The sequence below is a fragment of the Danio rerio genome, chromosome 16 (genome assembly GCF_049306965.1).
Source record: "Danio rerio strain Tuebingen ecotype United States chromosome 16, GRCz12tu, whole genome shotgun sequence".
Classification (NCBI taxonomy): Eukaryota; Metazoa; Chordata; class Actinopteri; order Cypriniformes; family Danionidae; genus Danio; species Danio rerio.
In genome coordinates, this window is record NC_133191.1 from 40,036,494 (window position 1) to 40,061,628 (window position 25,135).

The window sequence follows — 25,135 nt, forward strand, 5'->3', positions numbered from 1 at the left end:
CCAAAGGTCCGTTCTGAATGAACAGTGAAAATAAAAAGGGATGTCAGAGCTCATTTTCAGCTAAGGAAAATGCCACTAGTTAGCTAACCTTTCCCAAACACATTTTAGATGCCATTTATCAAACTCAAGTTAATAAAACAGAAATGACTGGCCGTGAAGGTCATCAGTTCACCCACCGCTGTTTACTGAGTGCAAACACAGATGAGGGATCCACTTGATGACTCGAATGATCTTCGTGGCTGCTTCACGCTTCAGTGTTCGTGTGTCTGGGCCCTGTCATACACCCGGTTTAAGGTGTGATGCAACTGTTGTTTGCTAGTTTCAGCTGGACATTTTGACATTTTGCAGCACGCTGTTTAAATAGCAAATACATTTGCGTACTGCTCTAAAAAAGGAGGTGTGCTGAGGCGCATTGTTGGCACGTTGCTATTTTGAGGAACTAAACTGTTCAATAGACCAGCTGAGAGGAGGTCTAAAGTCCAGCGCAGAGCGAGTCAGTTGTGCGTATTGCTTAAACATTGCTTAATACACACAGGATGTGCAGCAATTCGCAAATATCTTTACCAATATTATTTATTATATGCAGATTATATTTGTTTTATTAAAAACCAGCTTCGATTTGCCCACCTGTCAACTCACCGGGTTACATAGGCTGAAGCAGGCAAGCCCCCACAGTGTTTACCTGCTGCCATGAACTGAAGTCTAGGAGTTCTTGAGTGTGTTACTCTTAAAGAGACTGTGATGTTGTTTGATGCCTAATCTGCTTTTAATGGGTTACATTAAACTCACTGAATGATATTAAAGTGATGTTTACACACTATTTCTGCATTTTGAAATATCAGCAACAGCTTGAGGTTTGTGTTGTCAATGCAATGTTTACAGTTCTGGTCTTATACTTCTGGGTTTCTTCCCACTGCAGCCTCGCTTTGGTTCTTCAAAATGGTGACTGCGTGAAATAAGCGTATGGCAAAAATCGTATTAGCAGTGTGGTGCAAAATGTCTTTATTTATAGTGCCCGACCTTTTAATAGCAGGGGAACTGCTATAGAATGGCTCGTACCATCACAACGGTCAAGTATGTTTGACATGCTTTTCTCTCTATTTGCCACTTGCTTTTCTTTTCTTTTGCTGCCTGCTGTTCATTCAATCAACAAATTGCAACCAGTCAAGCACCAAAATCAACTTTCACTTCAAGTTGAGCTAAACCCTCTTTCGCTTGTATGAAACGCGCACTGTCATTGGACAGAAAGAAAACCACAGCTGATTAAAGCGGGAGTTTGAAGATCAGCAAAGTGACTCAGATGACAGGGACTCATTAGCTTTAGCTGATTTCTGTTGTAGAATTTCTCATCTGGGTTATCACTGTCTGTAGAGAAACGTTTTGCAGTTGAGGGGTGACGTTACTGCTGTCTGAATGTCCATCATCATCAGTCAGTCAAGTAGTCTTTATACATTTCCCGAAGGCGATTTGGTTGCAGCATACACGCATGTCACACATAATACTCAAAGCACATAATACAATACAAAATTCTACCCTAAATTCAAAAACGTTACAGCTGAGGGGATGAATGAAAGTTTAAACTGATTTGTTTTACTAATAGGAGTTCTGTATCGATTACTTAAAGGGAGAAGTGGCTATTTAAAATACTTTGAATGTTTTATATTTTCTTACAGGCATACATTGTCATCCTGCAACTGTTTTCAGCATATGAAATGTCCCAAACCCTATTCTGAACTTTCAGAAATGGGGGGAAAATTTTGTTTTTACTCTCTGGTAGTCATGTTGCTATGTTATATATGCATTCAAAAACATTCAGGAAAGGGTTTTATGTAAATTCAGACCACGAGTCCACATATATGGACACCATGTTTCTCTAAAAGTACATCATATCAAAAGATGATACTTAGATTTTTATTCTAATTAGGTTCCATTAAGCCCAAATAGCAAAGAGAAATAAAAAAAATGCATGTAAAAAACATCTTGGCCCTTAAGAGGATATCATATATAATTTAAAAAAAAGAGTTAAAGTTTTAAATGAAAAAAATGTGGTCTTTTGTCATTTATTGAGAAAATAAACTGGCAAGCACATTGAACTTTCCTCAGTCAAAATTTGTCCTTCTAAAACATAATAATATTAATAATGCAGAGCTTCACTTTTTGAAGGTTTATGGATAACAAAAATAGCCCAATTAGTATTAATATTACCTTGAACATGGGCCGCTTTTGGCTTCAAAACCTTCATAGTGTTTTTTTTCTTCTTCAAGAATAAGGTCCAAGATTCAGAATAAACGTTGGGCTACTTGTAGTGAAAGATGACTTCACTTTTGTCATATTGTATGTTGTCTTGCTGGATGAGGATGTTTGACTCATGAAAAATATTAGTTTGCATACTGATTAGCTGAAGTCACACTGATGTGACGTCAACAGATGATTCGGCTTTTTTCAACAGGTTATTTTCACAATTTATGATGGTGTAGCAGCCAAAATAGGACAAATGAGGTTATGTATAGGACAAATTCTGTACTATCCCCTCCCCCCACACTCTGGCTACGGGCCTGAAATATGACAGAAGCATGAAATTATTTACAAACTTGCTGCTGTAAATCTGAGTGTTTGATATTTATAATCTGCACCGCTAAGAACTTAATTTGACTATTTAAAAGGTGATTTTTTCTCAATGTTAGGATTTTTTTATGAAATATTGACAATAAAAATCAAGATTGAGATTTAGAGTTTATTGTTCGTTGTGTTTTAATCCACAGTAGGAGGAAGAGGAGTGAAGAGGAAAGCGGATGATGATTTTCACAGTATTTTAGGTGAAGGCAAACCATACGCTCTGCGGAAACGCATCAGAGTTGCAGAGCTGGAGAACACAAGAGACACAGAGATGAGCAGCTATCAAGAGAAAACCAGCTCAGGTGTGTCTCCATCAAAACTTGTACAGCTTCAGCACCATACATTTATCACCACTGAAGATTCTGAAACATGAAGCAGGGTGCAAAGTGTTTCACTCAGTTAGCTGCTAAATCCAGTGAGCATGCGGAGATTTTGGCCACTAGGCAACAATACAGTGTCTGGATCAAAGTGATTGATTTATCTATTATGGCCAAAATCAATACAATATTATATTATGATCATGCTCCATCAAGTTGAACACTTTCTACTGTAAACATGTCAGAACTCAGATGTTGATTTGAACTTAATTCGGGCACTTTAAAGGGGATTTTCTCAATCTTTATATTCTGAAGAGTGTATTGTTCATTGTGTTGTCATCCACATTAGGAGGAAGAGGAGTGAAGCGGAAAGCGGATGATGATTTTCACAGTGTTTTAGGTGAAGGTAAACCTTATGCACTGCGCAAACGCATCAAAGTTGCTGAGCTGGAGAACACAAGAGTGGACGCCGACACAGAGGCGTCCAGCTCAGGTCAGTCCACTCTTTATGACTGGAGAAATACTGGAAAACTGGAGCACTGCTGCCATTCGTTAAATCCCAGAGTAAAATAAATGCCAATTAATGAAATAATCGATTATTAATAATTCATTATTGACTGTAATCCACATCAGGAGGAAGAGGAGTGAAGAGGAAAGCGGATGATGATTTTCACAGTGTTTTAGGTGAAGGTAAACCTTATGCACTGCGGAAACGCATCAGAGCTGCTGAGACGTCCAGCGATGAGAACAGCAGCTCAGGTCAGTCTCCCGTTACAGAATCACACTTTTCTACAGTTTCATCACTTAAAATTCATAATACAGAGGCAAGCTGCAACTCTTAGCTGCTGACCGAGGGTGCGTCTCGCTATTAGTTTTACTCGATCTTAGTGCGGCATTTGATACCATTGACCACAATATCCTCATAAATCGCTTAAAGTCTACAGGTGTCCAGGGACAGGCTCTACAATGGTTTAAGTCATACTTAACTGACCACTACCAGTTTGTGAATCTTAATGGACAGCCTTCACAAATCTGCCCAGTAAAGTATGGGGTGCCTCAAGGATCAGTTTTAGGCCCTTTACTGTTTATAATTTACATGCTACCTCTGGGAGACATTATTAGAAGACATGGGATCAGCTTTCACTGCTATGCAGATGATACTCAATTATATATTTCAACTAAACCTGACGAGACGTCTGAACTTTCTAAACTAACTGAGTGTATCAAAGACATCAAAGACTGGATGACCAACAATTTTCTTCTCTTAAACTCCGACAAAACAGAATTATCACTTATTGGGCCTAAATCTTGCACACAGCAGATCTCGCAACTCAATTTACAATTAGAGGGATACAAAGTTAGCTTTAGCTCTACTATAAAAGATTTGGGTGTCATATTAGACAGCAATCTAACTTTTAAAAACCATATATCCCATGTCACAAAAACTGCCGTCTTTCATCTGAGAAATATCGCTAAATTACGAAATATGCTATCCATCTCAGATGCAGAAAAGCTAGTCCATGCTTTTATGACTTCGTGACTGGATTACTGTAATGCTCTATTTGCTGGCTGCCCAGCATCCTCTATTAACAAACTTCAATTAGTACAAAATGCAGCAGCCAGAGTTCTGACCAGGTCTAGAAAATATGATCATATCACCCCAATTTTATCCTCCTTACACTGGCTGCCTGTTAAGTTTCGTATTGAATTTAAAATATTACTTCTCACCTATAAAGCTCTAAATAATCTAGCTCCTGTTTATCTAACCAACCTTCTGTCTCGCTACGAACCAACTCGCTCTTTAAGATCTCAAAATTCAGGGCTTCTGGTAGTACCTAGAATAGCAAAATCAAGTAAAGGAGGTCGAGCCTTCTCTTTCATGGCTCCTACACTCTGGAATAGCCTTCCTGATAACGTCCGAGGCTCAGACACACTCTCCCAGTTCAAAACTAGATTAAAGACCTATCTGTTTAGTAAAGCATACACTCAATGCATCACCTAGCGGGTTCCACACTGGCTTCTGCATCTTGCTTATATACACTATGAACAGCAGCTACGCTAATTATTCTCTTTATTCTCTATTTTCACCTGGGGATACTCATCCCGAGGTCCTCAGATTAGGCGGAGTCACTGATTGGATCCAAGACCAGCGACGTGATGATCCCAAGGATTCCATATCTGGGACCAGGCCATATCCTGAGCTGCTGGTGCGCTGATGGTCGTAGGGAGTGGAGAACATGTGTCTGATTCCAGCGACGCTCCAGGGACAGACGAGTCTTCATTGAAGCCATCTTCCAGCATAAACCACGGCGAATGAAGTTCTGCACAAGACTTTTGGCCAGTGGAGAAATTAAAATGGTCGTGCCCAACTGAGTCTGGTTCTCTCAAGGTTTTTTTTCTTCACTCCCATCAGGTGAAGTTTTTTTTCCCTCTCCGCTGTCGCCACTGCCTCGCATGGTTCAGGATTGGTAGAGCTACGCATCGATGAATTTGCTCTTCAGTGTTTGAACTCTCAGTAATGATTATATCACACTGAACTGAGCTAAACTGAACTGAACTGAACTTAAACACTAAAACCTGAACCACACTGTTCCAGTTACTGAACCACACTGTTCCAGTTACTATGACCATTTATGTGAAGCTGCTTTGACACAATCTACATTGTAAAAGCGCTATACAAATAAAGCTGAATTGAATTGAATTGGCAGAAATACACGGTATGTGTGAAAATTATCCACTTTTATTTGTGCCAAAAAATCATTCAAATAGGGCGACACGGTGGTGCTGTGGGTAGCATGTTCTCCTCACAGATAGAAGGTCGCTGGTTTGAACCTCGGCTGGGGCAGTTGGTGTTTCTGTGTGGAGTTTGCATGTTCTCCCCATGTTGGCATGGGTTCCCCCACAGTCCAAACTATTTTCTACAATGTAGATTGTGTCAAAGCAGCTTAACATAGAAGTTGTAGTAAATTGAAACTGTCAGTCCAGTTTTCAGAGTTGAAAACAAACGTGAAAAAGCTTCATTACTGGCATAAAAAATAAATGATTCTTAAGATTAGGAGTGTATTGTTCATTGTGTTGTCATCCACATTAGGAGGAAGAGGAGTGAAGCGGAAAGCAGATGATGCTTTTCAGAGTGTTTCTGGTGGAGGTAAACCATCTGCCCACCGGAAACGCATCAGAGTTGCTGAGCTGGAGAACACAAGTGTAGACGCCGACACAGAGGCGTCCAGCTCAGGTCAGTCCACTCTTAATGACTGGAAAACTGGAGCACTGCTGCCATTTGTTGAATCCCAGAGTAAAATAAATGGCAATATTGAAATAATCGATTATTAATAATTCATTATTGACTGTAATCCACATCAGGAGGAAGAGGAGTGAAGAGGAAAGCGGATGATGATTTGCAGAGTGATTCTGATGGAGTCAAACCATACGCTCTGCGCAAACGCATCAAAGCTGCAGAGACGTCCAGCGATGAGAACAGCCGCTCAGGTCAGTCTACCGTTACTCTTCTACAGTTGTATGAGCATATATATGTCAGCTTAAAGGCACAGTGCACGACGACACAAAGCAGCAGAGCTTTTATTATGCCACAGTCCAGCGCGTCTGGTTCTTCAGCTCGTGATCACGTGTGCTGTTTTATCAGACTAAATAAATGTTGGGCTTCTGTTATAATGCTGCTCTGTGCTGTCAAATAAAACACAAACATATTAAAACCTCGCTAAACAAACAGAGCAGAAATAGAATGAATGAACAGCAGGCAGCAAAAGAAAAGAAAAGCAAGTGGCAAATAAAGAGAAAAGCATGTCAAACATACTTGACCGTTGTGATGGTACGAGACATTCTATAGCAGTTTCCCTGCTATTAAAAGGTCAGGGCACTATAAATAAAGACATTTTGCACCACACTGCTAATACGATCATTAGCATGAACACACACACTGGCTGTGTCTAAAATCACACGCTTCCATACTAAATAGTACATTAAGACAGTATGTGAGCCGAGTAGTATGTCTGACCTCACAGTATTTGACAAACAGCATGTGAGAAGTACCCAGATGACCTACTACTACTGGAGAGATTCTGAAGGGTGCATCCAGTGGACACTACACTGTCCCATAATGCACTGCGAGATCATTCATGAATCACTCCTCTAGTGGATTTTGGAGATTTTGATAATAAAAGTCTCACATAATGTGCCTTTAAACCTGTGAATGATGCAGTATTGTGCAAAGTATTTCTCAGTAGAGCTTCATGACAAAACATCTGGAAACTAGTAGCACTGCTGCCATTTGAACAGATCCCCAAATACAATAAATGCCAATTAATGAAAGAACTGATCATTAATAATGCATTGTTGACTGGAATCCACAGAAGCTCCAAGAGCACTGAAGAGGAAGGCTGGATGTCTGGATCAGGACACAGTTGCTGCAAAACGAGTGAAAACAGCCCAGATCCAACATGGCGGCAGCAGCAAAACTGCAGCAGAAGACAGAAGTTCAGCTAAAGACAGCAGCTCAGCTAAAGACAGCAGCTCAGCTAAAGACAGCAGCTAAGGTTTGTCTTCTGCCGTAATGTTTTCTGTCTAATCTGCAGGGTTTTGTTTTATTTTTCAGAGTTTTACAGAGTTTTCTCACGATTAGATTGAGCAGAAGAGTAACAGGAGTGAGCAAATGTCATAAATGTTTTCTCCAGGATCTTTACTTGACAGATATGTGCTTGGGAAGAAGCTGGGAGAGGGATACCATGTTGGCATGGGTTCCCCCACAGTCCAAACTATTTTCTACAATGTAGATTGTGTCAAAGCAGCTTAACATAGAAGTTGTAGTAAATTGAAACTGTCAGTCCAGTTTTCAGAGTTGAAAACAAACGTGAAAAAGCTTCATTACTGGCATAAAAAATAAATGATTCTTAAGATTAGGAGTGTATTGTTCATTGTGTTGTCATCCACATTAGGAGGAAGAGGAGTGAAGCGGAAAGCAGATGATGCTTTTCAGAGTGTTTCTGGTGGAGGTAAACCATCTGCCCACCGGAAACGCATCAGAGTTGCTGAGCTGGAGAACACAAGTGTAGACGCCGACACAGAGGCGTCCAGCTCAGGTCAGTCCACTCTTAATGACTGGAAAACTGGAGCACTGCTGCCATTTGTTGAATCCCAGAGTAAAATAAATGGCAATATTGAAATAATCGATTATTAATAATTCATTATTGACTGTAATCCACATCACACATCCACATCAGAAGCTCCAAGAGCACTGAAGAGGAAGGCTGGATGTCTGGATCAGGACACAGTTGCTGCAAAACGAGTGAAAACAGCCCAGATCCAACATGGCGGCAGCAGCAAAACTGCAGCAGAAGACAGAAGTTCAGCTAAAGACAGCAGCTCAGCTAAAGACAGCAGCTCAGCTAAAGACAGCAGCTAAGGTTTGTCTTCTGCCGTAATGTTTTCTGTCTAATCTGCAGGGTTTTGTTTTATTTTTCAGAGTTTTACAGAGTTTTCTCACGATTAGATTGAGCAGAAGAGTAACAGGAGTGAGCAAATGTCATAAATGTTTTCTCCAGGATCTTTACTTGACAGATATGTGCTTGGGAAGAAGCTGGGAGAGGGATACCATGGCACTGTCTATCTGGCTACACGGAAATCTGACGGCCAGAAGGTAACATTCAATTTTCCTTTGTGTGTGTGTGTGTGTGTGTGTGTGTGTGTGTGTGTGTGTGTGTGTGTGTGTGTGTGTGTGAGTGTGAGTGTGTGTGTGTGTGTGTGTTTGTGTGTGTTTGTGTGTGTGTGTGTGTGTGTGTGTGTGTGTGTGTGCGTGCATGCGTGCGTGTGTGTGTGTGTGAGTGTGTGTGTGTGTGTGTGTGTGTGTGTGTGCGCGTGCGTGCGTGTGTGTGTGTGTGTGATCAGACATCTCTCTGGTTGAATAAGTTTTGACTTTATGCTCTCTTTGCAGGTTGCCAAAAAATTGTGACTAAAAAGCTTCTGGGAACGCGGTACCCGATGGTAAGTTTGCATACTCTACTGAAAATATCTGAAGAGAAGTGATGAACTCCATGTTTAGTCATGCTTTCACTAAGCTTGCGTTTCTGCTCATGCAAGTAAACAACTTGTTGTGTTTGTTGCGATGGGCATTGTAGCTGTCCACTCAGGAAATACAAAGCTAATGTTGTTTTCAAGTAATACTTGTATGTGATTTTGACCGAATATTCAAAGTAACGTATCATGGTAAACAACATAGGGAGCGAGTCACAAGTTGGCAATGAACGAATTTGCGGCTATAACACCAACTTTACCTCAATGGAATAGAAATATGGGATGAAAATAAAGGAAGCAGATGCAGATGAAAATGTACGTTTGCGCACAGGTGGAGCAGTTGTAGGTTGTTGTGTTGTTGTTGATTCTGATTCAGAAAAACTGAACGCGACGCACATCAGCAGGAAGGTCGACCAAAACACAAGAAACTGCCCCATAATGTGAAGAATTGTACGTTTAAAACAGCAGAACACTGTTGACTTTATGTCTGGACCCTAAACTCTCCCTTCAACAGATTAAATACTCCCAAAAAATACTGCAAAACTCCGTTTAAAGGAACTAAAGCCGTCAGATGATCGACGCTGACTAAACACGGAAACACAGCAGCGCTGCGCCTTCACAATAAAAGTCCCGCGCGCACGACACTTAAAGGGATAGTTCCTAGCAAGAGAAAACTTTTGTCACCATTTATTTATTGAACATTTATACATTTATTACCTCTGTTAAACAAAAATATGTATTCTGAATAATGCTAGAAATCGGCAGGAAAAAATACTATGGAAGTCATTGTCTAGCAGTCTGTCTAGCAATGTTTAGCCTAAATGTGTTTAACAGAAAAAAGAAACTCAAACATGTTTTGAAGCAAGTGAAGATTGAGTAAATGACGACAGAATTATCATATCTGGGTGAATATTTCGTTTAAAGTCTGCATTAAATCAAAATGTTCAATGTTTATGTTGCTAGCATATGGCTAGTCTTAAAATAAACAAGTTAATCTGTGCAAATGAATCCACTGAAAAGTTTGTTTTGTGGATCTTTAATCAAAATCTGCCCATCGGCTTCTTTTCTGAAACGGCGATTCTTTTCTGACGACTCTGACTGGCCAGGTTATGTCCGAGTCCAATCAAAACTGGACTCGAGTCCTAGTTCGATTAACCCAATACAACCAAAACCCCTCTAAAACCAGCCTGGTTGACTAGCTAAAACTAGCCAACCAGCCTAGGCTGGTTTAAGCAGTTTTTTTTTTTCAGTAGCAGTCTTTGTTTTCATGAATGAATTATTTTTGTTCCAGTTTGTGATGTTTTATTCGATTTAAAACCAATTAAATTATTTGCTCCTGTTATAGTTTGAGCCAAAAATATGTCAGATGGGCATAAATATACGCCCTTTATGTTGCAAAGTTTAATTTCCAGATTAAAAAACTAAATTAACCATATAAATGAATGTCTAATTAATGTCAAACGTCAAACTAACTTTATTGCGGTTTACGACCTGGCTAAGCACAAATAAAAAAAAAACATTCATGTTAACCTTATACATAAAATAATGGTGCACCTAAAAATAAAAATTTAACATTCATGTCATTTCAAATCTGGATGATTTTCTTTCAAGTTATTTTTGCAGGATGTCTGTAATGCAATAATATATGTATATATATATATATATATATATATATATATATATATATATATATATATATATATATATATAATTTTAGGCTGGATTACTGTAATGCTCTGTTTGCTGGCTGCCCAGCATCCTCTATTAATAAACTTCAGCTAGTACAAAATGCAGCAGCTAGAGTTCTTACCAGATCTAGAAAATATGATCCCCTATCACCCCAAAGTTATCCTCCTTACCCTGGCTGCCTGTTAAGTTTCATATTGAATTTAAACTATTACTTCTCACCTATAAAGCTCTAAATAATCTAGCTCCTTTTTATCTAAACAACCTTCTGTCTCGCTACAATCCAACTCGCTCTTTAAGATCTCAAAAGTCAGGGCTTCTGGTAGTACCTAGAATAGCAAAGTCGAGTAAAGGAGGTCGAGCCTTCTCCTTTATGGCTCCTAAACTCTGGAATAGCCTTCCTGATAATGTCTGAGGCTCAGACACAATCTCTCAGTTCAAAACTAGATTAAATACCTATCTGTTTAGCAAAGCATACACTCAGGGCATCACTTAGTAGGTTTCCACACAGGTTTCTGCATCTCGTTTATAAACACTATGAACAGCAGCTACGCTAATTATTCTCTTTATTCTCTATTTCCACCTGGGTATACTCATCCCGAGACCCTTAGACTATGAAGCGCCACTGATTCGATCCAAGACCAGCGACAAGATGATCCCAAGGTTTCCATAATCCTGGACCAGGCCGTTTCCTGAGCAGCTGCTGTGGTGATCATAGAGGAGTGGAGAGCATGAGACTGATTTCTGCGACGCTCCAGGGACAGACGAGCCTTCGCTGAGGTCCAGCTTCTCCAGAGCCTTGACTGCAGCTCTGCACAAGACGTTTGGCCAGTGGAGAAATGGTTGTGCCCAACTGAGCCACGTTTCTCTTAAGGTTTTTTTTATTCTGACCTTTCCCCAATTGGTGAAGGGTTTTCCCTGCCGCTGTCGCCACTGGCTTGCATGGTTCAGGATCTGTAGAGCTGCGCATCGATGGATTTGCTCTTCAGTGTTTGGACTCTCAGTAATAATTATTAGACCACACTGAACTGAACTTAAACTCTGAAAATTGAACTGACACTGTTTCAAACACTATAATCTTCTATGTGAAGCTGCTTTGACACAATTTAAATTGTAAAAGCGCTAGAGAAATAAAGACGAATTGAGTATATATATATATATATATATATATATATATATATATATATATATATATATGTATATATATATATATATATTTATGTTAAATATAGATATTTATTGTCAGCATCAACAACATCTCTTATACAGTAACAAATGCTTTAAATGGGCTTTTAATGCATTTATTACTTTTTAAAGGCTGTAATGAACTGAATTGCATGAATGAAAACTTACACTGTTTATTTAACACTGTGCTTTAAAAGTGTGCTTTGACACATTCTTACATAAGTTCATTGTTCAATGCATAGTTAAAATAATACTTAAATATATTAACATCAAATGCTAAATAAATAAAATTTTCTCCGACTCCTGTGTGTAGGCTCAGTAAGTTGACTTTTATAGTGACGAATAATTTTTTACATTGCCTTTAAAGGGAAATAACTGAACATAAACATAGGAGGCTGACAAAAATGGTCGTTTTAGAAGAACATTTCAGATGGCGCTTAGAGGTTTTTGCATCTGAACTCTTCATATATAAAAGTATGGTAATAATACTTTTAATATATTTAAATTAAGTTAACTTTTGGTTAGTATACTTGCAATGTACTTATTTTCACCAGGGGTCTCTTTAACTCAGTGAACACTAGCTGGCTCATTTTACTTATTAGCTTATATTTGAGTGTACTGTGCTGTGTAGATGTAACACTAGCACAAACTGAAGCATAAGTGTGTTTCCATTAGTTTTCCACAAAACTTTTCTGAGTGTTGTTAAAAACTGTTGTGAAATGAAGACATTTCCATTCTAACCATTGTTCTTTGGCTAAAGCTCAACATTTGCTGGTCAGACACTGAAAGAGCCCTGGTGCTAGTTCAGTAGATATTATAGTAGGATTACTCATATCAGTGAACACACTCTTATATTTCACATTATAGTCACACAAATGGCAGGGCAATGTGCTTTAAACATTACATGACGCATCAATATTGTTCTATAAAGGCTAAATTGAGTCTGCAGTCTGTAAAACAGATCTTCTCTGTGTTGTTTTGTGTTGTGTTCACACTTATTGTCAGATCAACACACAGATAAAGTAGTTCAGGCATGTTTTGAGTGCATTACAGTGCCGTATCACTACGCTGAAGGATTTGACTTGTGTTAATGCAAGGAGCCGGTGTGATGAACAAAGAGCAGGAGTCAGAGATACAGTTTATTGAAGACAATAGTTTACAGTTTGATCAGCAGAAAACAGCTTCAACACACTCCATGGGGTTCGCAGGCCGCTCTGCATACAGTCTCAGTTTCACAGAAATGATAGAAGAGCAGCACACATGTGGTCAGTGACCAAATCAGATCATCAGGAATTCATACTTCCATTGTTTTCTGACATGATGCTGTTTTCCGCTTCCACATTTTTTTAAAATTATGAGACAAGTAAAAATATACAATCACAGTACATTAAAAAGAAAATGGAAAGACAAAAAGAAAACATTTTAAAAAAAGAAAACAACAAAAAAAATTAACAGTAGGGGTATATACATCACATATTAAAGAAAAAGATTATATAATTGACACATTTCAGTTGTTTTTAAAGCATTTTTTTGTAAAAGAGTTAGAAATTGTTTTAAAGTAATGCTGCATTTCAGTGAGCAAGATATTAAAAAGGGTTTTTGGTTTGAAAATGTACATTTATGTATATACAATTTTGTTAATAACATAAGAAGATTAAGAAAAAAATATATTTTTTTATGTATAGCATCCGTTTTATTATTAACAAAACATTTTCCCATAGTAAGGAAAAATCTTTATCAACATTCTTAATAAGAAAAAGAAAAATCGTTTCAAAGCAAATTAGAAAAACTGCATTGCCAAAATAAGTGAACTAGGCATTTTTTTTTTGTGTTGCTTACAAAATGAACAATTAATATCAATATCTTTTTTATATCTTACTAAGAGAGTATTGACCGAGTGTGTATGGTGAATAGTTCTAAATGAAACTTCTATTATCTTATTTGTAATTAAGTAGCTATTTGGGATGAGCCATATTTGATTTCTTCAATCAATATCTGAAACAAAAGAATTCCAATAAAATAAAAAAAAGTCACATTTGGAACTGATACAGTTCCATTAGGAAATAACATCAGAACTTTTCAATGCAGATGGATGGGGCAACCATTACTGTTTCCAAAACAGTGAAAAGCCTTGGAGTAACGATTGATGACCAACTAAACTTCTCTGACCACATCTCTAGAACTGCTCGATCTTGCAGATTCGCACTCTACAACATCAGAAAGGTCCGACCCTTCCTATCTGAACATGCAGCTCAACTCCTTGTTCAAGCTCTTGTTCTCTCCAGACTGGACTACTGCAACTCTCTACTAGCCGGGCTTCCAGCTAACTCTATCAAGCCTCTTCAGCTGCTTCAGAACGCAGCAGCACGAGTGGTCTTTAATGAACCTAAAAGAGCACATGTCACTCCGCTGCTCATCCGTTTGCACTGGCTGCCAGTTGCTGCTCGCATCAAATTCAAAGCTCTGATGTTTGCTTACAAAGCGAATTCTAGCTTCGCTCCTTCTTATCTGCTCTCACTTCTGCAGATCTATGTGCCCTCCAGAAACTTGCGTTCTGTGAATAAACGTCGCCTCGTGGTTCCATCCCAAAGAGGGAAGAAATCACTTTCCCGAACTCTCGCGCTCAATCTGCCCAGTTGGTGGAATGAACTCCCTAACTGCATCAGAACAGCAGAGTCACTCGCTGTCTTCAAGAAACCACTAAAAACTCAACTATTTAGTCTCCACTTCTCTTCCTAATCTGCAATTGCCTCTCTGGCTCCACCGCTAACTGTATTACAAAAAAATAAATAAATAATTTACTAATGTTTTGCTTCGTACACTTTACACACCTGAAACTTGCCTAAAGCACTTATTCATTGTTGCTCTTATAGTTGTGTAAATTTCTTTTTTCGTCCTCATGTGTAAGTCTGCTAAATGTAAATGTACTGATTTGTTTGAAGAAGTTGCAGAGAAACTATATTTTCCTACCTTTGTAGTAGAAGCGTCTCAAGGGGGGAAGTAGAAGGATAGAGAATGCCTTGGACTAACCTAATAACTCCAGATGGTATGGCATCAAATACGACAGCAAATTCTTTAGGGGGGATGGGAGTATTGAATCGATTAAGAAATTTTGTTTATGAAATTGAGATAATTTAGCTGGTATTTTATCAGCATTATAGTTACAGAGTAATAACAATTAAGCCATCCAAATTAAGAAAATATGTAATTTGGAATAAAGTTCCAGATTGATGTTGGATTTTAGAGAATATTTTTTGTCCCATTTAATTTTGACAGTATTATTTAATGTACGGAAATCCAGCATATTAAGACCACCATTCTCAAAGCTCTTCATAACTTCTGCTTCCCACATTCTGCACTTCCTCCCGCAAGTGTCGCAGTCAGAGCTGCATGCAAATGAGGGCCGGCTGAAGCCTCCCCATTGGTCTATTAGCTCTAGATTGACACCTCCTCCCTCCAACCAATCAGGTGAGGAGGAAAGCTGACGTCACTCTAATGGCGGCTTCAACTGGCCCTCATTTACATGCAGCTCTGACTGCAACCCTCGCAGGAATTTGGGAAGCAGAAGCGGAAAACAACAAATGACAAACATCAAACATGGAAGAATGAAACCATTTCCTGCTGCTGAAAGCCTCTGCGTCATGCTGAACCCCTCATGCTCCAAAATCTCCTCTAAAACAGGTCCTCTTTCAGGGTGGAAAGCATAAACTACACATATCTAGAACAGTCTTTATTTTTATTGGTTTTTTAGCCATGGCTGATCCAGAATCTGCTGCACTGTTTGCAGTCTCTGATCATCATCCCCAAGGGTAATGCAGGTATTCATAAATGCCATGAATTCTGTAACATTTTAAAAGAGAAAGTTAGTTAATGGTGGACACACACACACACAGCTCAATATTGACCTGAATGACTCCTGTTGTGCCCTAATGTTCAGTCTTCATGAAAATATAATATATATTTTCCTAATGTTGGCCTCATTTTAGAAACCGTCACCAAACCTCAAGATAAAGAAAAACATTGTTTTGGGTTTTTCTGCTGGTAAAATGTGGCCAGGGTCAATTCTGACCCATAAGTCAACAGGAGGGATGAACAGTGTCAGTCCCAGTCATCTTCTTACCTTCAGGTATGCTGGAACATTGTTTTTCTATTTCCCGCATGATGCCAAACAGCTGCTTCACTGTGTTTTTAACCGCCTTCTTTGGAGATATCCTTGTGTCTGGTGGGTATTTCTTTGGATCTGTCAGAAAGAGAGGTTTAGTGTTGAGCAAGCAGTTCAGCTAAAGCCCCATTCAACTGAGTCTCAGAGACTAATGAATGTTTTTCGGCTTCCTCCTGAAATAATCTGACTTACCATGACAGATGTGCATCCCACAGCCAAAATCAATTAGCTTGATTTGCAGAGGCCGGTCGATGACGAGGATATTACAATCATGAATATCATGATGACAAATTTTCCGCCTCAAGCACTCCTGCGCTGCTTTGACAATCTGCAGGATAAGCGTACGCGCGACTCTCTCCTCCAGGTGTTGGTGCTTCTGCAGGAAATCCTCCAGTGTTCTGCACGGGCCGAGATACTCCATCACCAACATTATTGTCTTACACACTTTCTGTAAGCAGATGCAATGAGTTAAAATAAAGCACACGACAGCAGTCCTCAGGTCAGTCTTTACTAGGCATGGGCCGGTATTAGATTGTGGCGGTATGATAACCTTGGATCAAAATATCACGGTTTCACGGTATTGTGATTACTGCTCTAATATGTAGTCTTTTTGAATGTCTGGGTAAAAGACAAACTTGTTCCCCTCTGAAAACAATATATTTTATTTTGTAATAGATTTATAATATTTTTTTGGCAGTAAACATGTCAGGCTAAATAATTCAAAAGATTAATTGACTTCTGCGGCCCTCATTTGTTTCAAAAACACTGATTTCTTTACTATTTAAAACAGCATTTTTGGATATTTATTCAGCTGGAGATACCGTTGTCCTAAAAAAACTGTAAATAATATATCTCACACAACGGTATTACAGAAAATTTGGCAGTTTTAAAACCTCGACTTTTCCATACCTTAAAAACAGTTATTGGCCCATGCCTAGTCTTTACACTGGCTTCCAGTTACATTCAGGATAGATTTTAAAGTAGAAATGAGTTTATTTTGCTTACCGCACCGGCATATCATTAACCCACAAGCTTTTCTGAAAACAAGACAAAGTTATTTACATGTCCAGAAATGCTTCTTGATTTAGGAATTTGAATTTACAAAATTAAAACGACAATAAGAAACGAGACAAACCCTCCTGCAGCGCATTGTGCATGAAATGTGCTGTATAAATACACTTACTCCTCTTGGCAATTTCTCCACTTTAACTAAAAACCATTCCTGGAGCTTGATGAGCAGCGGGCTGGGGGGATCTCTCACAATTGTCATCATGGCCACTTCGATTGGTATGGGTAACGGATATCCAGGCTGAAGATAAAGTGCACATTAGCTGCATATCAACAACATGTAATCCTGTTTTTCAATATAACTGTAAAAGAAAATCTGTAAATCAGCAGCTTTCCGTATTTTGTGATTCATGTTTTTTTTCTGTGTGTTTATTTATGCTTTTGAAATGCATTATGGGAGCTTGATGTTTATTATCTGCACTGGTTTTGTCAATTGTGATGTAAAAATCTGGTAATTCGGCTTCAGACGGTATTAGATTTTAATGTGATGAATTGCGGAAGCTTTGATTTTATCAAGATATTAAGCTGAGCTGTGAAACAGATTACTTTATCAGGTATGATTACAACAATACCTAGTGTATTGCTTATTAAATACATGTAAAAAAAGATTATAAAGTACAATAATAGGTAACACTATAATAAAGTATAAACTAAACTACTTTAGATAAATTAACTGATGTTAACGAGAGGACTTTACTGCACAGAGTTAACGAACCAAAGACAAACAGTCTCTGAATTCCCAAAGTCGTAGCCCAGATTAACATGAGAAAAGCATCATGTTTGAAAATAAATGGCTTAATAAGGGTTCAACATGTTGCAGAATAAAATAATCTTAAAAGACACTCTAAAAGTGTAAATAATAATTATTCATTATTGTGCATGTTCATTATTATGATATACTGAATTATTGAATATTGGCATGTGACTACTTTTTTCTGTTATATGTATATAAAGTCACTGTTAAACTGCAGAGTTAAATTTTCAGCATCAAAACTCGGCAGAGCACATATTAATTCCCATCATAACCATAAATAAACAGAAAACAGCAGTGAATCACAAAATGATCAGTAGATATTTGTATAACCACAGCCGCAGACAGACTCATCTATTAAATGTATTTTGTGATGCTTCAAATATGAATCACGCATGATGTTTTCAGACTTACCACATTGCTGTCAACTTCTGAAGTAGTCGACTTGATGATAAACTGTGGATGAAAAGTAGAATTAAACATGAGTGAGCAATCAAACATGATTTCTCTAAAGTTGATGTCCTCTAAACTGGACTAGGGTGAATAGACTTACCTGTTTGCCGTCCATTTTTCTGATACCACGATAGACATTGCCGTAGCAGCCAGCTCCAATATTTTCTTTCAGGTCATATTTTGCTTCCACTGAAAGATAAAAACAGCATGTTCATTTGAGACAGCTTCTAGTTATGCCTGAACAGACAGTATAAAAATAAAGCCATTTAACCCGTAACAGCCAACAACATAAACAAAGCCAATTTGCCCCGAATTAAGTTTTTTGAAACTTTTTTTAATTCAAAAGCCTTTTCCCAAAATATGTCAAAATAGTTTGTCACTAAAAAAATCACTCCATTTGCTGAAACTGAGAGAAAGTTGAGGCCAAATGACCCCAGTGTGTATGAAACAGCAACACAAGGGTTAAACAACATCAATCAAACATTAAAAATACATTCAAATGTACCAGAACCAGGAGAAGGCCCTATCCTCTGTCTACATGGCGGTCTTCTTTGTCCGGAAGGACCGGGAACATGTAACATACTTTTTTCCATTTATTAGCAGTAAATAACGCTCTCTAGGGTGTATAAATGAGTTTACTGCAGTTAATTATCTGAGTTTTCGCCTTGTCTGAGTATCAAATGAAAAGTTCCTCAATACACGTCTGTTCTGTCAGGCGTCTGGTGGATTCTGACACTCGCGGTGCAGAGCGCGTTCGATTTATGACGTAGCGTAGGGCCAGACCAAAGATGGGATGGGGGTCCTGTAGGTACAGGTGTTCGCGTTTATTCTTCAGGGTGTAAAAGGTGAAGTGGCATATTAACCTACTGTTTAGGGCTCGTGATAACATTATAAAATACGCGTGGACCTTATACAACTCTTTTGCCATCTCTGCATGGGGAAAAGAGGGAAGAATAAAGTTAATCACGCAAGGCCTGGCATGATTGATGTTTGACGGGTCCAACACGGCTGATTAATTTGAGGACTCTGCATCGGCCTTTAGCTCTGCACTGAATTTACAATGTAATACGGAATCACGATGCGTTGACTCTTGTCCAGAAGTCTGCTGCTAAGAAATCGAGAGCTCCGGAGTCTAATGTTAGTTGTCATGGAAACGAGGATGTCTTGGCGGCAGTACGTGAAGTTGCTAACCTATGGAATAAAATTTCTGTTATAATTATAAAATTCACGCATCTGCAATTATGAAACCGCAAAGGAAAACGGAACATAACTTGTGACGTTACTTTACAGACACGAAATAGTTTCACCACGGACACGAAGAGTACGAATCAAACAGCGACAGTCCACTGTCAAAATACATCACCGCGGTCACAGGCATTAATAAACGAGCCAGAGTCATCGATCACAACAGTGCGCTTGCGTGATGAGATCCTGAATCCTGACTGAAGGAAGCCCCCCGAACAAAATGTCTGGGCAGCTCCCACACACCGTCTCAGGTAAGACTTTTGTTAATCCCTCTTTGAGAACTGTCCTCCATGAGCTGTAATAAAGGTTGAGACTCAATGAGGTCCATTTTCGCTGTGTTTCTTAGACATTTTACAGAATCAAAATTAAGATCGGGCCGAGGATAGCAAGCTAAGTTAGCATAACGTAAGTGAACTTGACAGGCAGCGAGCGCAGAACTTCTCAGTGAATCACTTAACGGTGTTTAACTATAACATGGCATCTGTTGATTAAGTGTTTTTGAAAGCCAGATAGACTATTGATCTATTATAAAGAAGATATCAGCAAAAGGCAAGTTAAATATTTGAGGGTTTTTGCTTATTTTTATGACACTGAATCAAATCCATCAATTGTTTAAAAAACTTGAGATCTACGTTAATTTATCTTATTATCACCGAATGAGTGGGAAAATATATTGAATAATGTAATAAAGTCTGTGCAGATTAGCAATTGGTTAAATAAGTGACCCGGACCCATGGGCGTAAATCATGAGGGGCAGTCATTTAAACACTCGTATTTCATCTGAAAGCTGAATAAATAAGCTCCTCATTGATTTATGAGAGAAGATTATATGTTCAGATATACGTTTTTATATTATCTTTAAGTTAGCAATCCACATTACTAAGCAGAAATGACGTTTTTATATATTTATAGCAATTTACAAAGTCTTTATGAAGAGAATTCTTATCTAAAGTAGAGTAACCTAACTTAAATAATTTGAGCAAATAGCCAAAAAAGTATATTTTGTCTCATATAGTGACTATTCCCTCAAATCTACCTGCTCAACATAAGACTCGTTTCTTAGTATTAGAAAAATGCCCAATATCTATCTGTCTGTCTGTTTTTAATTAGCTCAGATTATGTCCTGCTTACAAGCACTTGAATCTATGAAAACTGATCATACTAAGATTTTTAGCATAATAGAAAAAGTGGACCTTTTAAAGACTAAAGACTTTGATATTATTTTCTGCTGGATACCAGGCTGGTCATATGGGATGAGTTGGAAATGAGCGTGCAGATAAAGCATGATAAAGGAAGATAGAAGTTGGAGATAACAGAACGTAAACTTCCTGTGTCTGATGTTAAACCTGTTTTAAATCTGTATGTTAATGAGAAATGGCAGATGGAATGGGATGAATGTAGGAAAAACACATGGTATGAAGTGAATCCATTAATTAATGAAAGGAATAATTACCATTTTGAAAATAGACATGACCAGGTTGTTCATACAAGATGTAGCATCAGACACTCATGGCTTACACTCGCATATTTATGAAAAGCGGAAGAAATACCTATTGGTGACTTGTGTAAAAATATTTTACCGATAAAACATTTTAATATGTTTAAAATATTTCCCGAATAAAAACGTTCTCTAATATCATGTAAAAATACACATTGTGTTTTTAAATGATATTGGAGAATGTTTTTATTCTGGAAATATTTGAAGTGAGCTGTTTGAAAAGGTGTTTTACAATATTTATCTTTAATCTAACTAAAAGATTGTATATGACTGTTTTCAGTGTTGTTGCTTGCTACTTGTATGTTTTTTGTTGTTATTTTAAAATGTATGTTTGCTAAGATTGTTTACTAACTGCAATGAGCGTCATCATGCTAACTGATATGATATGATTATAAATTGTATATTTAGTACATGTTTTTTGCCATGAATTTAGCCAATGCTGCTGATATGGCATTAAAACCTAAATAAAATCTGTCCATCCATCCATCCATCCATCCATTGTTCTGTCTGTCTGTCTGTCTATCTATCTATCTATCTATCTATCTATCTATCTATCTATCTATCTATCTGTCTGTCTGTCTGTCTGTCTGTCTGTCTGTCTGTCTGTCTGTCTGTCTGTCTGTCTACCCTCTTTAACCATTGTCAATCATAATTCTGCATGACTTACAGCTTAATTTTATGTTAATGTTTATCAGGTTCCATTTGGAGAAATAATATCTGCTGCTCAAAGCCTGGTGTCGAGGCTCACCAACACCCTAAGATCACCAGAGAACACAAACCAACTAAGAGAGATTAGTTCAACACAGAGAGAGAGGACAACATCAAGTTTCCAGAGCCAGTCAGTTCAGCAAGAAATGAGGTGTGAGATTCAGTGGATGACTGTATGTGTAGAAGAATCTAATGTGTTTTTTTCTCTAATACAAATTGTTCCTACACTAATGAGAAAATATTTGTAGGTCATTTCCTGGGTTTTTCCGAGAGGAGCGTAGAGGGAAAAGCTGTTTTGCACCATATAAGGGGCAATGTAAAAGCTTATTAATGTATTTTTACCTGCTGGACAAACAGCATGAAAAAACACCAAAAGGAGAGGCAGAAGTACATCTCACTATGGCTGGACTTGGAAGACAGCAGTTAAATGTGCAAGAAAATTTCCCCCATTCAGAGGTATGATTAAAGTTCCATGCCCTGTTATTTTGTATTTCTGTATTTGTTCCAAAATTATAATGTATTAATTAGGGATGCTCATTTCGGTTAATTTTGCTAACCGACAACCGTCGCTCATTAATCGGTTATTAACGGTAACTGGTCAGATTACAATTAATTTTATATTAAACAAATTGACGTGTCTATTTTGTGTCTGACACATTAAATAATGCATTTTAAAATAATAATTTATTTTTATATGCTAGCACAGTGGTTCTCAAACTGTGGTACGTGTACCACTAGTGGTACGCAGGCTTCCTTCTAGTGGTACGCGGATGAATCAAATATGTAATATGTACATGCTACATATATTTAAAGAAATTATCAAAAATGATTTATATACGAATATGATGACATAAAGCCTATATTTACGAGGTCTAGGCAACATTTCCAGGCGCTAACAAACCAGGAGTTATTTCTTTTTTAAACTGTACAGAGCTTAAGCTGCTTTACTAGACCTAATACGCTACTGTATTTCAAAACTGCTCATTATGGTGGTACTTGCAAAGACAATTTTTTTCCGAGGTGGTACTTGATGAAAAATGTTTGAGAACCACTGTGCTAGCATATTAATAATAGAACAAAACAACAGAGCATCTTTACGCACTTGCAGTGTTTAGCACAGAAGAACAGAATAAGAGAAGAACTAAATAAAATAAATAGGACTGCCCTAAATTATTTTCACTTCAATAATTAATTTATATTACAAAACGAAAATACTGACTGATTCTTTTTAATAACCGGCATAGGCTGTTTTTTTTTCGCCAATCATGTTTTTTTTTTCTTCTGTCAAATAAAATCGCAGACTTTCTCAAATCGCCAGCTCCACGGAAAATATGCATTTATTTAATGCCCCGCTGTCATTATTATAATCACAAAACCTTTTTACATTTTAATAGAAATCATTATTTTAAAGAATATGTCCTGATATGGTTTCCTCTCTCTCTCTCTCACGGTTCAAGTGCGTGCGCTGCGTGATGAAAAGACAACAACACGCGCGCATAGGTTGACTTTTTGTAAACAGTTTTGTTGTTTAAATATGATGTTACATTATTGTGCATACATGCTTTATAAGCTGTAAAATAAAAGGTAAAGCCTATTTGTTGTGTTTATGATGCAGATCCAGGTCAACATCAGCGCTAGTTTGGCATCAACACGTCTGTTAAACAGCAATATTCTTCTTCCATTTTGCTTCTTTGGCAAATGTGTCTGTAGTAGGGATGTAACGGTATCAGAATTTCACGGTACGGTAATACCTCGGTATGAATGTCACGGTACGGTATTTATTGAATCATTTACAGGAAAAAACAAAACTTATGAAAATACTCCAAAAAAGTGCCAAAAGTGTCAATGACATACAAATTAGCCATCTATCTGTAAGCTTTGAAACAGGAACTTCAATTTTAATAACAAAAAATTATTAAACCATGTAAAAAAATAAAGTTTCAATTTAGTAGTGTTGAAAACTCATCACATTCAACATTTAATCACACTCAGCCCATCTACACAGATGAGAGCTCTGCTAGTCGGACTTCTCATCAAGCATCTCCCGCTGGATCTAATCTCACTATATTTATTAAACGGGATATTTCATTTATCTTGTTGTCTTTATCTAACGACATATTCCCTGACTTTGGTCATTGGAATCTATTACTTGTTCTCAGGTAACGTGTTTTGGCTGAGCGCAAAGATAAGTTAATGATTAATGTAACCACGTACATTCTGTATATTGACTGATCGCTTGCCTTTATTTCCTATAATGTATAAACTTATTGTATGTTATACTTTTAAAATGGCCATTATCGATTCTTAAAACTGATACTCAGCAAAAGAGAGGCTGTGTTTCGTATTTTCACTGAAATTGAAAGGAGGCAGTTGTTATCGGCTCCGTTTTGTTATCAATATCCACACAGTGAAGATGACGCTCATCTTATGCAGCACGACGCCTCAACATGTCTGCTGTCTAAGTTGCTAATATTAAAATGAAAATAGGCAGTTCCTTAAATCATGTTTACATTTTATTGTTGAGAAAGTGAAACAAGCCAGGGTTATGTGAATGAAGTTATAAAGTACACTGTTCCCTTTGAAGATTTACCCGTGTCCTCGGTATAATCTGCTTTTCCATATCAAACTGAGAAGAAGAGACTGCAGCCTTGATCAAACTTGCGAAGTCTGAACTTACACGGAGATAATGCAGGACTGAACTGTGCGTGTTAGGCTACTTAATATTCAGGAAAAGCCCCAATCAGAGAGGCGAATGTCTGCAGCCCCGCTTCCGTTTTCAGATGTCTCCGTTTTCCATCATCCACACTGAGACGGAGCAGCAGTTTTCGGCGCTCGAGAACTCCGGCGTAGTGTGGACGGTTGGCGTAACCGTAGCAAAACTTATGCGTTTTCAAACTAAAACGCATTAGTGTAAACAGGGCCTTAGAGTTTTCCAGCTCTTTTCATCCCCGCTTCTAGCAGCACACTCCATTTCCGCATTACTGGATCTGTAGCGACAACAGACCGCAAGGGATGATGGTCAAGCATGGGCTGATGGCAATTGTAGTTTTCGCTATCTCCCGTTCGCTTCATTCGCCTGAGCAAATTTTCTCAGAAGACCTATAGTTTTACCGAGTCATGCGACTTCGGTAATATCGAAAAAAAATAATATTGCGGTATGACGGTATTTACAATACCGTTACATCCCTAGTCTGTAGGCACGGGTTATACGTTGTCGTCCCGCAAGTTAAGTATGCCTTGCAGTTAAACAAGGGGCCGAAAACGAGGCGCACCTCACTGCCTTTATGTTGACAAGGAAAAAAGAAGAGAGGACCGCGCTTCTTCTCATGAAACGACTGAATCAGCAGGGTATCGATTGTGTCTGTGTTGTTACAATTGTAATATTTAATAATATATAATAAATTGATATTCAAGATTTG

The 25,135-nt window shown here is 38.0% G+C and overlaps 3 protein-coding genes across 15 annotated transcripts in view; 2 read left to right on the top strand and 1 right to left on the bottom strand.

Moving 5' to 3' along the window:
* Positions 1–25,135, top strand: part of LOC141378275 (uncharacterized) — a 100,610-nt gene that overhangs the window by 34,529 nt on the left and 40,946 nt on the right. For 6 of the 7 annotated variants that reach the window (XM_073926409.1, XM_073926412.1, XM_073926407.1 and 3 more), the window contains 3 exons: positions 2,763–2,918; positions 3,283–3,426; positions 3,567–3,692. In XM_073926409.1, the coding sequence (XP_073782510.1) occupies positions 2,763–2,918; positions 3,283–3,426; positions 3,567–3,692 (426 nt within the window). Of the gene's footprint in view, positions 1–2,762; positions 2,919–3,282; positions 3,427–3,566; positions 5,647–25,135 lie in introns of those variants that run through there. The other variant, XM_073926415.1, reaches the window with a different exon arrangement.
* Positions 12,958–19,002, bottom strand: LOC141378270 (serine/threonine-protein kinase pim-2-like). Of its 3 annotated transcripts, XR_012392373.1 has the most exons (8): positions 18,771–19,002; positions 18,366–18,454; positions 18,227–18,268; positions 17,177–17,302; positions 16,999–17,030; positions 16,186–16,441; positions 15,952–16,071; positions 12,958–15,671 (listed from the first exon to the last, which is right to left on the bottom strand). XR_012392373.1 is itself a non-coding variant. In XM_073926401.1 (7 exons), the coding sequence occupies exons 1-7, from the start codon at positions 18,856–18,858 to the stop codon at positions 15,568–15,570; spliced, it is 825 nt and encodes a 274-aa protein (XP_073782502.1). In that variant the 5' UTR covers positions 18,859–19,002; the 3' UTR covers positions 12,958–15,567. The 3 variants fall into 3 exon arrangements, 2 of the variants coding, with proteins under 2 accessions (XP_073782502.1, XP_073782503.1); XM_073926401.1 differs by lacking the exon at positions 16,999–17,030; XM_073926402.1 differs by lacking the exons at positions 16,999–17,030; positions 17,177–17,302.
* LOC141378277 (uncharacterized) overlaps positions 19,675–25,135 on the top strand; it is a 39,988-nt gene continuing 34,527 nt past the window's right edge. For all 5 annotated transcript variants that reach the window (XM_073926433.1, XM_073926435.1, XM_073926434.1 and 2 more), the window contains exons 1-3: positions 19,675–19,761; positions 21,704–21,867; positions 21,965–22,172. The gene's annotated coding sequence lies outside the window, so the exon portion shown is untranslated. The remainder of the gene's footprint in view (positions 19,762–21,703; positions 21,868–21,964; positions 22,173–25,135) is intronic.